A 20,986-nucleotide genomic window follows, 5' to 3' on the forward strand; every position below is an offset into this window, starting at 1 on the left:
ATGTCTACAGTGCCAGACCCTTCCCTCAGGATTCTCAAATTTTTGAACATGACAAAGAACCCAATAATGTTCTCAGCAACACTGTTAGAAACTGTTCAACTCTGGAAATAACCAAAATGTCCACCAAGAGGAGAAAGAATGAATTACTATGGTCAAGTCCATGTAGAGAAGATAGTAAGTACAGTTTCCCACGATAAACAGAGTCCATCAGAAGCTGTGCTCTGAGGGAAACAAGTTGAGAGAGTGTCACACAGCATGACATATTTTTACCTATTGAAATATAAATAAATAAATTTGAATAATACGTTGCATAGTTACACACATGTTCATCACAATTAGTCATAACTGTGGAAAACAAAACAACCCACAAGACAATGACAAATGCATAGGTAGGCCTGTCACTTCAGACTCCAAGGCAAGGGGCACACTGATCGATGTCAGTTACGAATATGTGCCTGCATCAGGTGAGTCCCACTGAAGCTGGCAGGCCAAATGCATCCCAGCAGAGATAGGTACACAGCCCATCACATTTGCAGATGGCAATGCTATGTCACAATGTCAAAAGGTTGGGCATTCCTCTGCCAGCTTTTTAGGTAGGTCACAGACTTATCAATGTTCTTAATGTTAATGAACCTTATGAACCAGGGCTGACAGCTATTCTAGTTCCACACAGTTGGGACCCCTTATATCATGATTAGATGAAAAGCATTTCCGAGAAACACTTTACTGAGCTTAAGACAAAGAGAGTGCTTGCTCAGGCTCAGTTCACATGGTTTTGCATTAGTGAATGCTTAAACTATAGTTTCCATTTGGCCTCTCTGTGACTCATGCTTTCTGTTAATATTAAGGCTGTTTCTAGGATACCCAGGGCCCAAGCCTGCAAATTTCCAATTAGTGTTCTTAATCAGTTACGACAAATATCTGACCAAGTGCAGTGGTGATGTCATTTGAAAATAGAGTTTTGCCATCTGCCAAATGAAATAAAAGTTCCCTCAAAAGATCAGTACCAGCCAAATGACTGAAAGACATCTGACAGAGTCCAACTGCTGCTCCAGAGTTTCCATGGTGACAACCCAAAGTTAGATGGGGAAAGTATTTATTGTCCCTGCAACATGCACCACTCAGAAAGAGCATGGAACACAGCTTAGGAATCCCAAATACACCCAAGAAGCTGGCCGACTCACTGGCACCTCAAGGCAAGAACCTTTATTTTATTTTGATTAGAATCAAACACTGATGTTTCCAGCACATTCCTGTTGGGGGAAAAAAAAAAAAACGGGGTCTTGTAATCTGGCTAAATTTAACCTACAGACTATAAACTATATCAGACTATAGACTATATCAATGGGAAGAAATAGTCGGTAGCCAGGGTTGCAGATTTGCTCAGGTGTAAAGAGATTATTCCAGAGACAGCAACAGGCCAGGAGCCTCTCTCTCTTTCCTTCACATATACCTTAATTTTATGTTAATAAAGAACATTTTTCTCAGCCACAGTTTCTAGTTCGTGTTTCAAATGTACCTGAAAGTTCTAAGAAAACAATGCAAAAGAAGGTAGATGGCAGTTTGCCAAGCATCTCTAGAAGTCAGCAAGCATGCTTCTGGGGCTGCTGGCCTCAGAGGACATGCCACAGGTATCTAAAACCTTCATCTGCCCTGGGCTTTCTCTCCTATTACAACTAAAGGAATGTGCCAGGGCCAAATGGGAACCTCTATTCCTAGCCTGTGTCACTGAGGGGATAAATGGCATCGCCTCCTACCACTGACACAAACATACATGTGACACAATGCCTTCTCTGGGCAAGCTTGCTTTTAAGTCAAACACAGGCAGAACATCCTTCACCTGGAAGCATAACCTCTGAAACCCACAAAACCTTAAACTTTCTGAGCACTGGAGAATTTCCATCAGGACACAGACACTAAAACTGTCTTCAAGCAAGGTGTATGAGGTAGACACAAAACTTAAGTGAGCTTCATGCTTCGGCTTGGGCCAGATGCATAAGGCAGCTCACCATGTACTCTCAAAGCATTTTGGGTAAAGATGGGCAGCCTCTTTAATGGCACTCTCCTGTGTGTTCTACTGTCCCCAATGGAGAGTGTATTTAGGAGGCATAAACTCACCGTGGCTCCTAGATAAGAACTAGACAAGGTATTGTGTGTTTGAAAGCAGATGTCAAGTATAGTTACTACAAGGAGCCCACGGTGCTTCATAGTTTCGGTGCGTGATGAGGTCTGTTCAATTTGTGACCCCGTTTGATTCTACACTAATCGCCCTTTCACGTGCTTCTCCCATGCTGTGGATTTAACATTCCACAATCAACTTTTAATATGGTAATCATGTAGATTGGAGTGTAGAGATAAACCCCAAATCCTGCATTTCAGCCAGGCTTCTTCCCAGCAACCTCATTTCTGTTTTCTATTCTGTCTCCAGTCATGCCCACAAAATTGCCAGCAGTAACCGCTGGGGTTGTGTAGCTCGCAGTTGCTTTCCCCGTTATTGTCCATCTGCTGGTGGAGACACCCATAAGGAAGGAATTGTCTATAAGGGAGGTAATAGGACAGTTTTTTTTTAAAAAGGAGGAGCCAGAACTACACACAAAGATCATTACCTGTGAATTAAAGTTCCATGGGGGAGAGAGGGGTGGGGAGAGAAGTGGAGGGAGAGACAGTAGTGAGGAGAAGGGACAGAGAGATACAGAGGGAAAGACAGAAACAGAAACTACATCTGTGTTAAAGATGCTACAAGGCCAAATGAGTGAACATCAAATAATGTAGAGGTACAAAATAGTGCAAACCAGAGCCAAATTATCTTGAACTATCTTCAGTCCCTTTAAAAGGTATGCACTATTCACTCCTGTGGCTTACCTAGCACTCTGTGGTCTTCAAAATCTTACAATGTATTCTTAGTAGACCACTAAAATGTTACCAACCTCAAAGCTAATACTGTCACCAGATAGTGTCTGAGGCCTACAGCAGAGTTTACCCTCTCCACCAATGCATTTGATAAACATTTTGATTTATGATTTTCTCTGTTGTGTAACTAATAAAATCTCATGTGACTACTTTCATGGAGAAACATAGAATTTGAGAAATCTGAAGCTGTGCTCCTGGGCCACACTCATTCATATTTAGCTCTAGGATGAGAGATCTTACTCCCTTGCTGTGAGACCTGTTTTTGTGTTGACGTACTCAAGGAACTCTTGATTTTCAGCTTGATTAGAATGAGAAATGCTTCAGAAATTGTGAGTCCTACCTCTGGTTGTGTGTGTTGAGAGTGTTTCCAGAGAGAATTGGCTGGCAGCTTAGACGGGATAAAAAGTTGGAAAAGAAGGCCCACCAACGCAGGACTTTTCTCTTTGCTTCCTCTTCATACACATGGTGAGCTGTTCTGCTCTGGCATACCCAAGGCCGTGAAGGACAAACACCTCCGAAACCATGAGCCTAAATCTCTCCTCCTTTATATAGTTTGGCTCAGATGTTTTGTCATAGATGAAAACCGAACACAAACCCCACTGCACGTTGATAAGTCTCACTGCATTTTTTCAAACTCATAGTCCCCACTGTGACTCAAACAGGACCAGGATCCCTCCCTCCCTCTCTCCCTCCCTCCCTCCCTCCCTCCCTCCCTCCTTCCTTCTAGTACTAAAGTGGCTCCTTGGAAGGTCAAGTGACAAGACTACCAACTCTTTTCCCAACACATGCCTCTAAACCACCATAACTCTCCATGGCCAATGGCCAACTCAGCCTAGTGAGTCATACCCTTGAATGATGTTTGAAAACACAGATGCTCAAGTCTTGCTTTTGCTAACTGTATCCTAAGGCTGGGATTCAGCATAGGATATTAAAGGGTTCAGAGATACTGCCCTAGGTCCAAACTACCACTGTGGTTTTTTTTTTCCAGTAGTTTTCTCTCAGTAATTTTCACCTGGGCTCTCATTTCTACTTTTCCCCAAATGCAATCAGGTAGGTGGGCATTGTTTCAAATATGCATAGCTAGTATGGCTGAACTCGCATGCCAAAATAATTACCAGACTTTGTGTTTGAGTTCCAAGGCCTTGCATGGCCCAACCTGCTTACCATATGAGCTCATTCCATCTCCCACCACCTCTGTCTTCCTCCATATTCCACCATCTTGTCTCTCCAGCCACCTACAGGACATTCAGGCACATCCAAACCTCTACTCCATTTCCCACTGAACATGGTATTCTCATGGCCTTAAGAGCTTTTCTCATTCTTACTCATTAAGACTCATCCCTTCTTAGCCTTTCTTGGTGCAATCTTATCCTAAAAGACTTTTTCATTAATATTTTTACAGGACTTGACAGTCTTTTTGAGATAGTATACTATTAGTAACAAAAGACCAGTCATCTTTTATTAGAAATACTGTTATGAATTTAGTGAAAAAAGTCCTGGACTAAAACGATTGAACTTTAGTGTGGTGGTAGTGCATACTTGTTGTTCCAGGAGGGTGTTGGGAGGCAGCGGGAGAAGAATCAGTAGTCAAGAATCAAGACTCAAAATGCGAGTTTTGGCTATATGAGACCTAGTTTCAAGCAAACAAAAACCAATGGAGCATAATCTACAAATGCCCTGCACCAGATGCCTGGCAAGTGTGCCAGTGTTTCCAGTGTCATGCATTTCCCACAACTGATGACTAATCCTATCATGCAACACTTCTGTGTTTTACATAGGTAGCTGTTCCTTATAACGGTTCTTTGCTGTTGCAAATGACACTGCAATGGCTGCCCCTGCACACTTCTTCAAGTTCTCCCCCAAGAGCCTGACCTTGTTTCTGCCTTGCCCTCTTCCATACAGCCAATTGCTCCCCTCCCAAAGCCACCCATGTATACTGCCGTTATATTCATTTGCCCTTTGTCTTATGAAACTGTGACCTTTGTAATGGCCATAGTTTCAAATGCTAGAATATGTAGACATGAGAAAATACAAGTGGAGTAATAAGTGCATATCATTTAGGACTGTTGATAAAAGGTGCTAATGTTCCTAGCACACCAAACTAGGTCTCACTAAAAGCAAAACTCAGAACATGTGTCAGTACAAAGAACATGTGTCAGTTACCACAAGGCAGCTCTGGAAAAGCAGGCATTTGAGTTTCCCTAGTGGAGATGCCTTGCTGTGACAAAAGGCGCCTTGGTGACAAAAGCTCTTAAGGCTGTGGACAAGTCCAGACACACAGACAACACTAGGTCAGAGGCAATTGATAATTTTCTTCTTCTGATGTTACCACTTAAACTATTCTACCCTCAAATGAAAAGGCAAATTTGCAAAGCTGGTCATAAACGTAAGAATTGTAGGGTCAGAAAATGGCTATCTTGAGTATTGCAGGCATTAGCTTCCCCTTCAGGAGGCTTGCCCATGGCATACAGCCATGACACACTGTCCACTCCCCCTCCTTGCCCTGTCCTGCCCATGGGTCTGTGAGGGAGAAATGCTAGCATGCAGCAGGGCTGGACTGGCCACTTCCTCCAGAGGGTTCATCTCTAGTCACCTTTTAATCTCATATTTATAAAACCAAAACCACATGGCAGGAGCAAAGATCTCAGGAATGAAATTATGTCTCTGGGGCAATGTAGATTCTGTAACCAAGTCTTCCCAAAGTTCCTAGAATTGCCTCTGGCCCTTCTCTTAGTCACAGTGTCTTTGGGAAGCCTTTTTAGGATAATCAAAGGCATCACTGTCCAAAGGGCACCCAGGACCACTAAGCTCTGAAGGGCATGGTCCACAAGGTACAGGGGTAGGCAGCCCTGCACTGTGCTTGCTTCTGCTCTGTTACATCTCTGAAGTCACTGATTCTTGTTATTTAGCCAATGTGCTGGCTGGTTTCATGTAAGATGGTTTACATAGCTCACCTTTCCTGATCGACCTCTGGAACAGGTCTCCTGTTAATGTCTCCATTCATAGAAAAAGACCCAAGGCACTGAGAGGTTAGGACAATCTCAGGGTCCCCTGGCATTAAACTGGGATTAAACCCAGGGAGCCCAACACCAGCATCATGGCCCTAACAGTTATGAAATGCTATTTCTGTTTAGAATAACCATGGAGAAATGCCTCTTTAATAACTGGATGAAGCCATTTACCCTTCCTTCCTCTCCCCCCCACCCCGAATACTAGCAGCTCTTCTGCCTGTATTCACATGTATGCAGAGCCTACCAGCTCACCTCTCCTGTCTGTTACTCTCCCGTCTCCATCTCATTAACATCTTGCTAACAACAGGAAGCAAAAAGATGCAATGGATTTCCATGACACCATGGGGTAGACCCATGTATATGGGTATGGCCCACATCAAATTCACTTCTGAGAAGTCTCTCATAATGACCTCATTTCAAGTTAAAACAAAACAAACCAACATGCTGACAAATGTGACTATGTGAATCTGACAAACCTCTGTACAGGAAAGAACAGCATCATTTTCAGAAAGAGGTACCCTGCTGAGAGAACAAATATTCCTTACCAGCTATTTGACAAATGCTTAGTACGCAGAATATTCGTTTCAGCATGAGTACAGTTTTTCTGTTATTACACTGTCTGATCACACAGAGTGACAGTGTGACTTAAGGCCAGGTTTGTTCTTTTCAGTCCTCCATGGGCCTTTGTCCAACACTTCATCAGCATCACCTGGATTCAGTGACAACTTATCTTTTGTTCTCACATTTGGCCTCTAACTTGTATCCTTCATTAGTCTAGAATCACCACCAGGCTCCCTCCCTATAGCCCTTTTTCTCTCCTCCTTCTCTCCCCAGCCCCTCTCTTTATGGTGCTTTGCTATGTAGTCCCAGCTTGCTGGCCCTAAACTCTCAGAGATCCTCTTGCCTCTGTTTCTCAAGTACTGGGAAAATAGGTATGTACCACCATGCCCGGCCTAACTGTAGAACGTAGGAAGCAAAAATGGATACTGTTCCACCCATGAGTGGATCTAATGAATCAAAACTCTTGAAAAGGCCAGGCTCTCCTTTCAAAGGCCTGTTGTGGACCACATGTCCTCATGATCACACCATCATGGACCACCTCAGAAATCCAATCCAATCATCAGCATAGGTTGTGAGCATGTGGATCCTGGACAGGAAGATGTGTGTTATAGGAAACATGGGGTCTGTACAGGTCAAAGGGGACCAATCTCAGCCCATCACCAACCAAATCATCAGTCAGGCCTTCCCTCTAGCCCCACACGTGAATAGTCTGGTCTCCTTGTGAAACCTCATACCATCAGAGTCCACTAACTTGAGAAGTCCTCACACTTTGAGGATGAGCACTTTAAAAGTCCCCTGACTGGGAGTGAGTGGCAGTCTCATGGGTATCATTTCATAAGATGATGATCCAGCACTCTCTTTCTCAGGCATGCATCTCTGTTTCTCTGCCTCTTGGCTTACTTTCTCTGCTTTTCAGCCCAGGCTTTACCTCTCAGCTGTACATATTTGGCTCCTCCAGGTGCCTGTCCAGATGACTGGGAATTACTATTCTTAGGTCTTTCAAACATACCATACCCGGAAGCTATTGGGTGAGTCAGCCGAGGAGCCTTCACTACTGGGTGCTTGGGAACTCAGACTGGGAGTGTGACTGAGTCACTGTCCTGTAATCCATGCCCTTCTGCATCTCACCCATCCCCCACTTTCTTTTCTCTGAGTGTTTCCACTTCCAGGTCTCACTCAAAGACCCATCCTAAGACACACACATGTGGTTTTCATGATCAGTGCCTTACCAATTTTCTCAGAATCTAGAAAGATCCCCAAATATACCATGGCATCGGCAAAGATCGAACTCCCAATCAATCAAGTCATGGTTTTCCAAAAGTCGGAAACTTTACAATTTGACTTCTTCCTCCAAGCCCCAGTGGTTTCCTCTTTACTGCTACCCCAAGCTCCATCTTCCTTGACCCAGTCTTCGTTTCCTTCAGCCCGCCTTTGGCTAGACAGTGCCCTGGAAGCTCCTTAGACATCTTCACACCCCTGACTGCCATCCAGTAATACTTACTTAGGAGGTCATGGGCCTCGTCAGTGCTTCCCATTCATAACAGATCACTTACCATCAGATAAACCTTCCCAAGTAGCTACTTGCTGCTCATGGTACCAGTGGTTGTTAATCTGGTTGTTGTGAAATCCTCTAGCAAGTTTTTGCTGGATAATAAAATACTCTCTCCAGCTCATGTCCATATTTATTTAACAATTACCTTCTCTAAAAGAACACTATATGGGGAAACTTCGTGGCATGAAGTGGCTAACATAACCCCACCCCGCTAAGTGCAAACTTTGGCTGTCCATCTAAACTCTCCTGCCACCCTCTTAAGGAGGTATATGGCTGAGCTCAAGCCTGAGGAGCTTACCTCTCTCCTGACCACCACATCTGTTCCTTATTGCACCTGGCCAAGTCTAGCCATAGGAGCCAGCACTTAATAGGTCACCTCAGGCAAAGATTTTATGTTAATGTTATGTCATACCTACTTGCTTCATAGTACGCTTTTCCCTTGTAAACAAATTGCTTATTGCCAACTCCTCCCAAGAGATGGGTCAACTTCATTACTCTGCTGCAGACCTCCCCAGGTAACCACTGGATGAATCCTGTAATCCTGGCAACAGAGCCCTGTGGACAAGTCCTGTCCAAAACTTAAGCAACCAAATACATCTCCTTCTTGTCAAAATATAGAAAGATGAGATCACTGGTCCACTGGGTTCTGTAATTAGGCTCTCCATTTGCCTACTGCTTCCTGTGGCTGGTAGAGTAATGTCAATGCTCTTCCCCCACTTCATAGGAGCATAGTTAGTATCTCCAATCTTTCCCCTGTACTCCCACCCACAGGCTCACCTCAAGGCCTGGCTCCCCTCATCCCACCACCCACTGGGCCACTAATTGGTGCACTGATTGTTAGATGCTAAAGCATTAGATCCTGCTCCTCCTCCCTCTCAAATCACTGAGTGTCTGTTCACTACACCTTTCTTTCTCCATCTCTGTTTATTGGGAAGCTCTGTTCCAGAATTAGTCCTTTTCAGAAGTCATCTTAGTACCTGTTCATGAGAAAAGCAAGGCAAATGATAACCACTAACTAATCAGAACCAATAAATCATGCAGCTCTTTAAGACCACCAAGCTCACATGCTCATTTGATCTGAATCATGTTTTCTTCCTCCGGGAATTTAATTAGCTCCCTGAAACTAAAACATTGCCCCCCTCTTAAACACATTCTAGCCCATCAGCGAGTCTTTACAGGCAGTCATGTTTGATTGGCTCCAAGCTCTAAGCCATGACTGGTCACTGGTCAGCAGTACAATCTAGGCACATTTCCTGTCTGTTAAATAAAAAGGACACTACAACTTTCTCCATGGAAATTACAACACATGGAAACCTGCTTAGCACCCCAGACAGCACACTGCTATGTGGGAGATGTGGAGCACAACCTTGTGAAGGAAAGAGTGGGATGAAGAGTGAGGTACCACAGGCTCCTGCGACTCCTTGAAGAGTCCTGATCTGCTGTGCAAGGCATTAGATGAAAGAGGGCTCCCGGAACACCAGTGAGACAACAAAAGGAATGGAGGCCAGGGTGGAGGCTGTTTCCCTGTCTCCACCGAAGTCCTAACTGGTGGTGATGCTCCCTCGACTCCTTCTGAGTAACCACATCAGGCAGAGCTTTTACTGGGGCACAGTGACAGTGTGGTAATATATGATTGGATGAGGATTTGGGATTGGCTCAAAGATGGTATTTAAGCTTATGTGCTACACAATAAACTTAGATCTGCACACTGATGCTGGTCTCCAGAGTCTGATTCCCAGAATTCATCACATGACTCCATTGCCTTTCATCCCCCATCCTGTCCTGTTCCTACAAGCGAGTGCTTCATGAGTGCTACCTCTACTGTCAGTTATCTTCCTGTGGAGGCAAATTTGATCTTCCCAAATCTACCATTTGGGTGACATTCAGAATCTCTTTGGAGTTGAGCCTAACACAGGCATGAGAGTGGTTGCTGGGAGATCTTTTTCTTTAGTGTTGTAACTGCCTGTAAGTTGCCTACACTCTGGTAAGTAACACCAGTTAAATTCACTGGTACTTGGAGCTGTACTTGGGTCCAATCATTTGTTTCTGTCATCACTGTTCTATCTGGGGCAGAGGGATCAGTAAAAGCTCACACAAGAGCCTATGTTTTTATCCTAATGACTTTTCAATTTGTTAAAATGGATACTTCTATTTCAAATACAACAAGCACATCTTTCTTCTTCTTCTTCTTCTTCTTCTTCTTCTTCTTCTTCTTCTTCTTCTTCTTCTTCTTCTTCTTCTTCTTCTTCTTCTTCTTCTAACTTACATGGAAAACCCAGCAACTCTTGTGTTTAGCCTTTTAACTTCTGTGTCAACCATTGACCACACAGCAACTGAAGAAGAACTGTTAATCTGGCCTCCCCGTTCTACCTACACATCTCTGGTTATATGAGCCTGAGCTCCTATCCCAGAACAGGGTCATGAGGCCTGGCCCCAGACCAGCACACCTCCGTTATGTAAGTATATTGCTGCCTTGCCAATTTTTTTCATGAAGGTGTCACATTCCAAGATGTCAATTTTTTGGAATGTGATAGACTCGAAGCTGATTAGAACTGGCTGCGTTTGCTTGCTGATTGATTCATTCCTTTTAGTCAAGCCTGTCCCTAACTGAATTAAGTCTTACTTGCTGAGAATCTGAAGAGTGAAAATTTGCTAAAAGAGATAAAAAAAACCAAACACTAGAAAAAGGGTTCTGCTATAAAACTTACATAAGCCAGAGTTACCAGGGTTAAGACATTCCACAAATCCATTCTTGCTAAAATATGCTGTCTCTACAATAGCTGTAAAATGCCAATGAACCCTTTATACCAGGAATAAAATGTACAGACCTGAATTTTTAACAGATTCATATTTTCTGAATCAAGTTAATTTTGCTCCAAAGTTTGTGAACATTTAAGGCAGGTACACAGGTCCCATATTCTTCTTTAAATAAATAAATAAATAAATAAATAAATAAATAAATAACAAGCTACCTTGACTACCCTGTCCAGTCCCAATCCTGGAAGCATTCCAAGAAGGAATCGAAAACTCCAGCCAATTACTTGCGCCTACTAAGGCGTGGTTCCTGATGTAGCCCTCACATACTCCAGAAGAGCTAATCCTTCAGTGAGGAGTGTCCTGTGCATAACAGGACAGCATTCCTAGACTCTTTCAGTAGTGATAACCAAAAAGATAGCCAGGTGTCCCTTGAGTGGTAAAGCCATTTCTAGTTGAGAACTACTTCCTTGCGGATCACTAGAACTGAGCTTATCTTGCTGTGACCTCCCTAACTCCCCCATCACCCCCGAATTGTGTCATTAGCCCCTTTCCCTCCACCAAGCTCTGTACACCCTACCTCAGCTTATCACCTACCCTTCTCCAACTTCACCTGTATCATAGGAATTTGTGATCAACAAGATATTCTTAATCTCTTCATGGGATTTTCCTTCCAGAGTCTCATATACCCTAAGCTGTCCTCAAACTTGCTTTTGGACAAACTTTGCTTATGTAGCTCAGGATGACCTTGAACTTTCAATCTTCCTGCCTCCATTACCTGAGTGCCAGAGCTATAAGTATGTGCCATCACATCTGGCTTATATGGTACCAGGGATACAGCTCAGGGCTTGTGCATGCTAGGCAAGCTGCCCTCCAACTGAGGCACTTCACAGCTCCCTTTACCTTCTTGTTCTAACCCCAATATAAGATTCCCCAGTCTCCCTATGTGGTGTGGTGGTTTCCCTGTCCTTTCTCACATCTTCCTCATTGGCAATTTCACCCCATTTCCTCCCAGGTTCTCTAAAATTAGCTGGCTCCTGAGAACGATAGTTGGTAAAATACAACCAGTGAGCTCAATTTGGCCTAATGTCTATTTTAAAGAGCCTTGACATAGTATATATTTTGCATTTATAATGGCTGTAGGGGGAAAAGCATGGGATATCAGTATTTCCTGACATCTAAGATTTACATGACAGCCCGTCATCTCTGCCCTTTGGTACACGTGGCATAAGTCTAGATCTTCCATTCCCCAGCCAGCTGTCATCGTGCACAACCTGCCAGGCTCTCTTCCGTGTTCTGAAAATACACACGTGACTGAGTGCTAGATGGGCCTGTGCAAGCATCAGTTGACTTAGTGAGTTTCAAAATTACCTCTGGAGAGTGGAATGTTGTGTGCAATTCAACAGGATGGGGATCGGAGTTGCACACAAGGTCCTGTGCAGCGTTTCCTACCAGAAACACTGGAAGACAGAACAGAAGGAGACCTGTTGTGTGTTGAGAGCAAGCAGCTGGTTGAACAGGGGCATGTTTGGCTAGGTGAATTAAGGCCAGAGACTGTGATAACAAGCAGGAAATATGTGGGTACAATAGGGGCCCATGAAAGAAAGAGCCCAAGCCTATACATGTACTCCACTGGGTTCCTGCTTGAGGCTAGACGAACGTCAAGAAAGTTTTAGTCCTTTGAATGACTATTTGAATGGTAGCAATTTGAATGAGATACACTGTTGAGGTTTGGGGGTTTTGCTCATTTCTGCTAATTAGATGACCCCAAATAATTTTCTCAGTAGTAAGTAAACATGCTTTGATCTTTTTGCTTATAATCAAATCTGCAAAAATAAAATACAGAGATGAAATTTGCTATGGTATACACATTACATTTAAAAGAAAGTCTCAGGTAACAATAAACAATTGAACAATGATCAATAAAGTCTACCTTATTTGGCCAATGGCCAGTGTAGAAGCCATAGCATAATAATATGAGTTCAGGGTCACACTATCATTAGTAAAATGATAGCAATAATCTGACAGGCTTATGTCTGTAAGGAAGTTTGATGTGGAGTCTTTTTTAATTCTTCTTGAATATTTATATTTTCCTCGGTGAAGACATGCCCATATGAGGACCAATTCTTTTTCTAAAGAGTCTGAAGGGTAAGTCTTGTCCAATGCAATTGGACAATGGAATTGGAGGGGCTAGAAGGGAAGTAGCTCTGAACACTGATAGCCAAGAACTGAGTTTAACTCATAGTTCAGCCCATCCCTTACATACATCCTGCATCCATTGCAAAGCCCACCATACCTGCTGTCTGGTACTTGTCCCACCCTGTTCAAGATGGTCTTTATGAGAACTAAACTCAAATGACGTGAGCAGAGAGATCCACACACATTTCCAACACCAGGAATCTCCTCCCGACCTCTCACAGTTCTCCTGTCTTTTCCGATGTGCTGGCATCACTTGTATCACAGAGGATAAAGCCCACCCTCTGAGCCCTCCTATGTGGCATCAACAGAAACCTTACTACAGACAAGAATCAACTATGTCCAATGATTCACAGCCTTGCTACCCGGGCCTCCAGGGCAGCTTGACAAATAGGCTGCTTGATTCTGAAGTATTATTTTGAATGCACAGATCATGGGCATTTGGGCAGGTGCCTCTGGGAAACACAAAGACTATTTCCCATTTTCTGTTTTTGTTGTTGTTGTTGTTGTTTTGAGACAGGGTTTCTCTGTATATCCCTGGCTGTCCTGGAACTCACTCTGTAGACCAGGCTGGCCTTGAACCCAGAAATCCGCCTGCCTCTGCCTCCCAAGTGCTGGGATTAAAGGCGTGCGCCATCACCGCCCGGCTCCCATTTTCTTTCTCATCATCTTTTCCTGCTTTGTACCCTCGCTTTGAGGAAAATTCCACCATTGTCTGCCGCCCCAGATTCCCTCCAACAGGCTTTATGGACAAAGTTATTTCAAAGTTACAAGAGTGACCAATGTCTTTTCTTTTCAAGTTCATACTTTTAATTTATATTCATTTCCTACTTTGCAGTGCTAAGGATCAAACTCAGGGCCCCACATGTGCAGTCAAGAACTGAGTGACACCCCAGCTCTCTTTGATGTCCTCTAATCTCTACAAACTTTTCCCAAATGCTACTAAATTTATATTAAGCCATAACATCAGCATAATCAAATATGCATACTTCTTGGAAAGAACAAAACAAGCATCGCTCAGAGTGGTATCTCTGTGTCCTCTCCCTACCTCAATTCCTGCTGAGCCTAGAACCTGGAGACTAGGAGCTGCTCCCAAGACCATCCCCTGCACTACTGCCATCCTTGCCAACTTACCAGAAGATGCAGCCACTCAAACACACAATACAAGAACCCTTGAAAAGCAGAAGAGGAAGAACAAGGCCAGAAACAAGCACAGCGTGAATCAGAGTGAAGAACCAGTGAGGCCGACAAGACTAGCCCGCGCCTGCCTTAAGCATCTCCACTGGTTTAAATACATGGTTTTCAGTTACTGTGTACATTTTCCTCAGCCTCCTCTGAGTCAATGTCCCAAACTTCTAGCTAGGGTCAGTACTAGGTAATCGCTTCAGGTGGGCTGTGCTTCAGTTCTGGATGAGTTTCTTCAAGGTCCCGGGTCACCAAATGTAATGCTCACGGTAAATCTTCCTAACTTTAATCTATTTAGATGTTTGGGACTTTCACTAGAGCAAAGCTGGTCATACAAACTCAGAAACTGGACCTCTGGGGCCATGACATAGAAAGGGACCATGCATGCTGCACATGCCTCTCAAACCAGGTCCTCCTCCTGCTTCCTGGTTAACAGACAGACAGAAGTGTGGCCCGGTGTATGGCCATGCAACTCCATGAGCACCACACTGCTTGGGCTACAACTCTGTGATGGAGATGGTGGGCTAGTCTCTCTGCAATGCAGCATGGGAAGAACCCACTCACTCTTGATGATTGACTTTCTACAGGCTGTCCAATGTATCTGAGTTATTTTTTCCTTCACCATGCTGCCAGGTAGGCTAAACTTGATTCCTACACATATTTCCAGGATGAGAGAGAATGGTGGAGCCCTTGATAGTGATATGAACATGCCTTGCATCTGACCTCAGCATCAAATGAATAGGGTACCTCTGTGGCCTATTATTCCAACGACTAGACAGCATCCACTTGGAGCAGCTGTCTCAGGGCCTGAAAAGCTGGGCCATCCTTCTGTTGTTTTCCCCAGAATTATTCCAGGCTCCCCCAGGTACTGTCATGCTTCCTTTTTTGAATCCATAATAATTTCTCATATGTCTATGGGTCCCTCTTTTTCTTTCTCCCTACCTTATTCTCTTTCCCCCAGCTCAGATACAGGTTAATAAAGATCATCATAGATTTGCTGTGTATATGTATATGTTTATGTATATGTATCTTTATACCTTTGAATGGTCCAGACCTATAATGGACATTCAATAAACATATTGAGTGAGTAAATGCTGAAATGAGAATGTGCTGAATATAAAGAGATGTCTTTACATTTACACGTTTATTCTACATATCTAAAACCAATCTGTGCATGGCTACATTACCTCAAGAGCTCCAGCCCTGCATTTCTGTGTGCATACCCTTCACTTCTAGGCCATGGCTTTGGGCTTAGATTTTGCTATTTTGTAAAATACTAGATGGGTTAAGTATGGTCAAGTCTATGCTTGCCATCAGAAGTAGCTTAAATGGAAGCTCCCTGAGGGACTTATGGTTTAGTGGTAGAAAGGCAAGAAGCAAGGCCCCACCATCTAGTGGGGAGGGAAACTGTGGTCAGTACACATGATCTTTCTCTTTCTTCCTCTTTCCACCACTAGGGTTAGGCTTACTTTTCACAGAGGTCTCGAACTTGGCTGGGTTTGAAGGCAGGAACCGACTGGGAGCAGGGGCTGGTGGGAGCTGACAGTGGGCTCTTGATATTCTGGATTGAGTGTCTACGGCTCCTTCTGCGGTCAAGGCCCTGTTGCTCACCCACTGTGCCACCAGAACACATGCTGGCCCTCCTCCTGTCTCGGTGCCCACTGGGGAGTGGTTCGGCTGTCTCATCACCATCTTCATGCCTGAGGGCCACCTGGAAGAGCAGAGTATATATGATATACTTTATGATATACTAAAGCAGAGTATATATGATAGCTTTCCTCAGGCCTTGATTATGACTGTATGTCATCTCTAAGTGGATCTAAAACTGCTTTCATTTGTTTATTTCCCTACATTGCAGGCCTCTGCTCCATCTCAAAATGCCCCTCACATGTGTGCAGTAGTCAAGCCCAATCTGTGATTGCACAGTGTCTGGTCAATTCTATGGACCAAATACATGAAATTGTCAAAAATCTAAATGTCAGATTTCCATCACCATGACACAATCTCTGAGAAAGTCAACTTAAAAAGGAAAGGTTTGTTTGGGCTCGTGGTGTTAAATGGTCTGGGCATGTTTGGTTCTATAGAAAGACAGTGACGTTACAGTGGAAGACCATGGTAGAAGAAAGCTGCTCACACCCTGACATCCAGGAATCAGTGAACCAAATACCTGCTACAGGACATTTAGGAAAAAGAGAGTCAAGCTGCTTACTCCATGGTAGCCAGGATGTAGATAGTGACACAGAGAAGATTTCTGTCTTAAAAAGCCTCCCCAGGGGCCTACTTCTTTCACATAGACTCTTCTTCCTTGTTACTATCACTTAACACTACAACCAAATAATGTGTCCATCAGTGGTTTAAATTTTCCCTCGTTTTACAGACTAGACCAGCTCTCAGTGACTGGATCTAATTGAACCTCTGGAAGACACTTCCTATGCAAACCATAGCACTTATACAGACCTCATACCCACACTTACACTTGCCTGGCCATCATTTCCTGTCCTGCCTTGGCTCGTCTCCATCCCAGGAGGCAGAGGCTTTCCTGAGTCTTCCTGGATTCCACACCTGATCATTCCTGAGCTGACTTTCCCAAAGAGGGCGCTCAGAGGGAGACAGCTCAGGTGAGAGCTACAGACTCCAGAAAAACAGGGGCTGGTTTCCTTGCTAGTCTTTCTGAAAGGCTTTCTAGGGCAGTATGTACTGTATCATTCCAGAAGCCTACTTGACAACAGCTGTGCTCCTCGGCAACCTTCAGTGCCCGGAGTGGAGCTTGCACATACTGCAACAAAGACATGTGATGGAAATGCTTTTTAAAAATATCCTTACCCGATAGGCAGATATCTTACCTTACCCAATAGGTGGGTATCTGTGAGGTTGAGGCTAGCCTGGTCTACATGGTAAGTTCTAGGACAGCCATGGCTACAAAGAGAGACCTTGTTTCCAAACACACACACACACACACACACACACACACACACACACACACACACACAAAGAGAGAGAGGGAGAGGGAGAGGGAGAGGGAGAGGGAGAGGGAGAGGGAGAGGGAGAGGGAGAGGGAGAGGGAGAGGGAGAGGGAGAGGGAGAGGGGGACGGGGAGGGGGACGGGGAGGGGGAGGGGAGAGAAAGAGAGAGAGAGGGGGGGAGGGGAGAGAAAGAGAGAGAGAGAGAGAGAGAGAGAGAGAGAGAGAGAGAGAGAGATTGATTCTCTAGGCCTGGTGAGATGGCTCAGTGAAGACACTTTGCACTAAGCCTGAGAACTTGAGTTCAAATACCTTAGGTAGCCATATACAAAGCATCTCTAAAATGTTTTTCAATAATTTTTTTCTTAAAAAGTGATACATATTTGTACAGAGAATAGACTCACACTTTTGCCACTTTTATAGGCAAAGCATGGGCCATTTGGCCCCATGTTCTTCTCTGCCTTCCTTTGATCAAAGGTTACTTTACAAAGGTCGGTGTGACTCCTTCTGCAGAGACCTTGCATATCCAGCTCTGATCGTGCTCCAGGCTAAATGATGCTCTCTCTAAGCAGTGGTCTCAGCCTTCCTAAGGCCGTAGTCCTTTAATACAGTTCCTCATGTTGTGCTGATCCCCAACCATAAAGTATTTTCGTTGCTTCTTTATTACTATAATTTTGGTGTTATAAGTAATAATGTAAATGTCCGTGTTTTTTGATGGTCTTAGGCAAGCCCCATGAAAGGCTCATTTGACCCCCAAAGAGGTCATGAGCCACAGGTTGAGAGCTGCTGCTCTAAGGCTTTCTGTTCCATTTGATTCTGCAGTGTCTTACTTGCTTCGCCTTACTCCGGCAGCAAGCTTGGCTTCTCAGCTTTTTCTGCTCTTTCCCACCATGGGCTTTGCACATCTGCATAACATATCATGTCATATGTAGTTTGGTTTTTATGTACATTGTCTGTAAATATAGACAGCAAAAAGACCATTTCCCTTGGTGTTAAGCAGACCTTTGTGTGCAGTCGGCTCTGCCACTAATGAATTAGATGTGACCAGCAGCAAGTCACATACTCTCTGGTCCCTTGGTGAGAATAACTGTACTTGTGAGGATATCAAGGGTGGGGAGTGTCTCTGTGAATGGTACTCAAGCAGGGAATGCCCTCCTCTGACCCAAACACAGATGGAGTCAGGAAGCTCCCATACTCTTCCATTACACAGAACCACTAGGTTAGGCAACCGGCAGCTCAACTGGACCAGGCTCAACTAAGCCCAGCAGCTTGTTAGACTGAGCCACTGTGGGGCACATGGTCCCACGTGCGCACCCAAATGTGTAAGTTTCCTTGTTTTGAAGATATTTACAACTTGATCCTGCCCAGAGAGAGAATGAAGGAATAAAGGGCTGATAGAGATCTGGGAATGTTGTATGGTTTCACATCTCCAGGACAGGAAAACAGATTTCTGCAAAAGCAATGGTCTGACATTTTCACACCTATGTTCAGCCACTCTTATCAAAGTTCAGGGGATTCTAGCAGTGCCAAAAACACTCAGCTGATGAACAACAGGTCATCTACCTTCACCCTTCACCCCCTATTTCTTCCAACCACAACTTTTAAATAGGATGGATTTAGTGTGACCTTTTTAAGTGAAAGATATATTTTTATAATGAGTACTCAGATGTATGAAAGTGATTTGAAATTTTTGGCCATTCCATTCCCCTACATTTCACTCTCAGACACAGTGTTAAAAGAGCAAGACCTGATGAGTTCATCTAAGGCTCGTCCTTGCAAGATCTCACTGGAAATTCCCATTCTTAGGAACCCTGTCTGGAAGGTCCATGTGTGACAAGTCACAGTTGTCATCTCAGCTTTAAAACTCTAAGTGGCACTGTGTGGGCAAGCTTGAGAATGACAGCCCCAAATCAGTGGCAGAGTTTCTGAGTGTTTCTAGTCTATTTTCCCCCATTTCTGACAGAACGCTCTTAGACCATCTGAACTCCCCTTGACCTAAGTGTTCCCTGTTTCTTATTAAGCACACATTTGCAGCGATGTGAGAGTGTCTAAAGCACAGTTCAGATATTTCTAATTCTTCATCTAACCTCAAAGTTTCAAAGATCAAGTGACATTCCACTCACAGTCTCTTCCTGAGAAGCAGAGTGTACAGGGGTCACTTTTGTTGCCCTGTGTCAAGGAAAGGGGAGATGACCAGAAAGTTTACGTAAAGAAAAGAATCTGAGGAAGCTACTCAGGCAATGCTGTGATATGCAAGTCACTAAGGGAATTTCTCAAATTCAGATACATGACAAAACACTGGGCAAAGGAGGAAGGGAAAAGAAAAGAGGAAGAAGAAGAGGGTGAGGAGAAGGAGGAAGAGGAGGAAGATGAGGAGGAGGAAAGGGAGGTGGTGGTGGTGGTGGTGGTGGTGGTGGTACAGTCAGGTGTGGTGGTACAACCTATAGTCCCAGCAACTTGGGAGCTGAGGCAGGAGTATTCTGAGCACAAGGCCTGGACTGTATATAAGCTCCTGTTGTAAGCAGGAGCAAGAACAGGGGATATAGTGAATATGCACAATTGCTATAAAACCTCTGATACCTTTGATTCTAGTTCTTTTTAATCAATACCCAGAGGTGGATGGTTTCAATGCTAGTTTTTGCATAGTATTTTAAATTTCCTTTACTGTGGAAATTTCAGACACAAGAGACAGGGTTGAGAACAAATGGTGTGACACGTGAATCACCCACATCAGTGTACCAGTTGCCAACACAGAGTCAATATTCCTCGTTTACATCTCCCCTTGTGCCCTCTAGCCCATGACCAATTTTTCAAAGATATATCTAAGATTATATCGTTGTCATCTGTAAATATTTTAATATATATTCCTAAAAAGATTGCTAAAACCATAACTACTATATTATTGTCCCACTTAACATAACTTCTTAATATGACCAAATATTAATTTTTGGTGGAAAGTTCTAGGGAGAGGACACTGGGCCTGTGCAAGCTAAACACATCTCCACCCATGAGATACACTGATGGCTGTATAGTATTAGGTCTCTAGTGACTTACATACCGCCTTGTGTCATCCCCTCCCACCTAGGCTTAGTTGTGAAACTTGCTTTGAGCAATTCAAACATTTTTTAATGGAGCTCAAAACCAGTACCATTTCTCTGAGTTGTTATCATTATGTGGCTGTGACCCATGACAGGCAGCTGTCTTAGTGACACATGTGACCCTTTTCAAACTGCTATCTCACACCTACACAATTCAGCTCAGATGTTAGGTGAGGTGCATGTCGGTGCTGTGACAAGAGGCTGTGATAGCAGGCTGTGGCCACAACGCGTGCTATAGGCGCTCACGCCTTGCTTCCTTATCCGCAGCATTCCCTACACTGAGGCTAGGCTTGGCCACATGACTTGCTTTGCTCAATATGCCATCAGTAAACACCAAGCCTGGCAGTGTTTGTGCTAGTCTTGCTTTTCACAAATGCTGTTGTCCAGTGAAGAAGTGGGGATCATGTGTAGCCTAGACAAATTAAGCCAGATGATCAAGGCTGAGTGGGACCTTCCAGACACAGTAAGGCTACCAGGTAGCTGAACCAAATAAAAATATTTTAGTTAAGCCGAGCCAAATTCCTGATTCTAGGAACAAAGATCAGTGGCTTTTGTTTTATGCCTGTCGATTATGGTGTGTTTGTTACACATCAGGAGATAACTGATATACATACATATCAATATATAATGTATATTATATACATTACATGCATGCATATATATTCTATTGAATGGAAAGCTCTCAGGAAAGGAGAATCATTTGTTAACAAGTTCTAAAAATAACAGCTATTTCTCAGCCTGAAGTCTCCAGCCTTAAGA

The 20,986-nt window shown here is 43.9% G+C and overlaps 1 protein-coding gene across 9 annotated transcripts in view; it reads right to left on the bottom strand.

Annotated features, from left to right (window-relative positions):
- Fhod3 (formin homology 2 domain containing 3) overlaps positions 1-20,986 on the bottom strand; it is a 400,629-nt gene that overhangs the window by 110,480 nt on the left and 269,163 nt on the right. For all 9 annotated transcript variants that reach the window (XM_034518100.2, XM_034518098.2, XM_076912886.1 and 6 more), the window contains exon 10: positions 15,639-15,880. In XM_034518100.2, the coding sequence (XP_034373991.1) occupies positions 15,639-15,880 (242 nt within the window). The remainder of the gene's footprint in view (positions 1-15,638; positions 15,881-20,986) is intronic.

The sequence above is a fragment of the Arvicanthis niloticus genome, chromosome 14 (assembly GCF_011762505.2).
Source record: "Arvicanthis niloticus isolate mArvNil1 chromosome 14, mArvNil1.pat.X, whole genome shotgun sequence".
In the NCBI taxonomy this organism is placed as follows: domain Eukaryota; kingdom Metazoa; phylum Chordata; class Mammalia; order Rodentia; family Muridae; genus Arvicanthis; species Arvicanthis niloticus.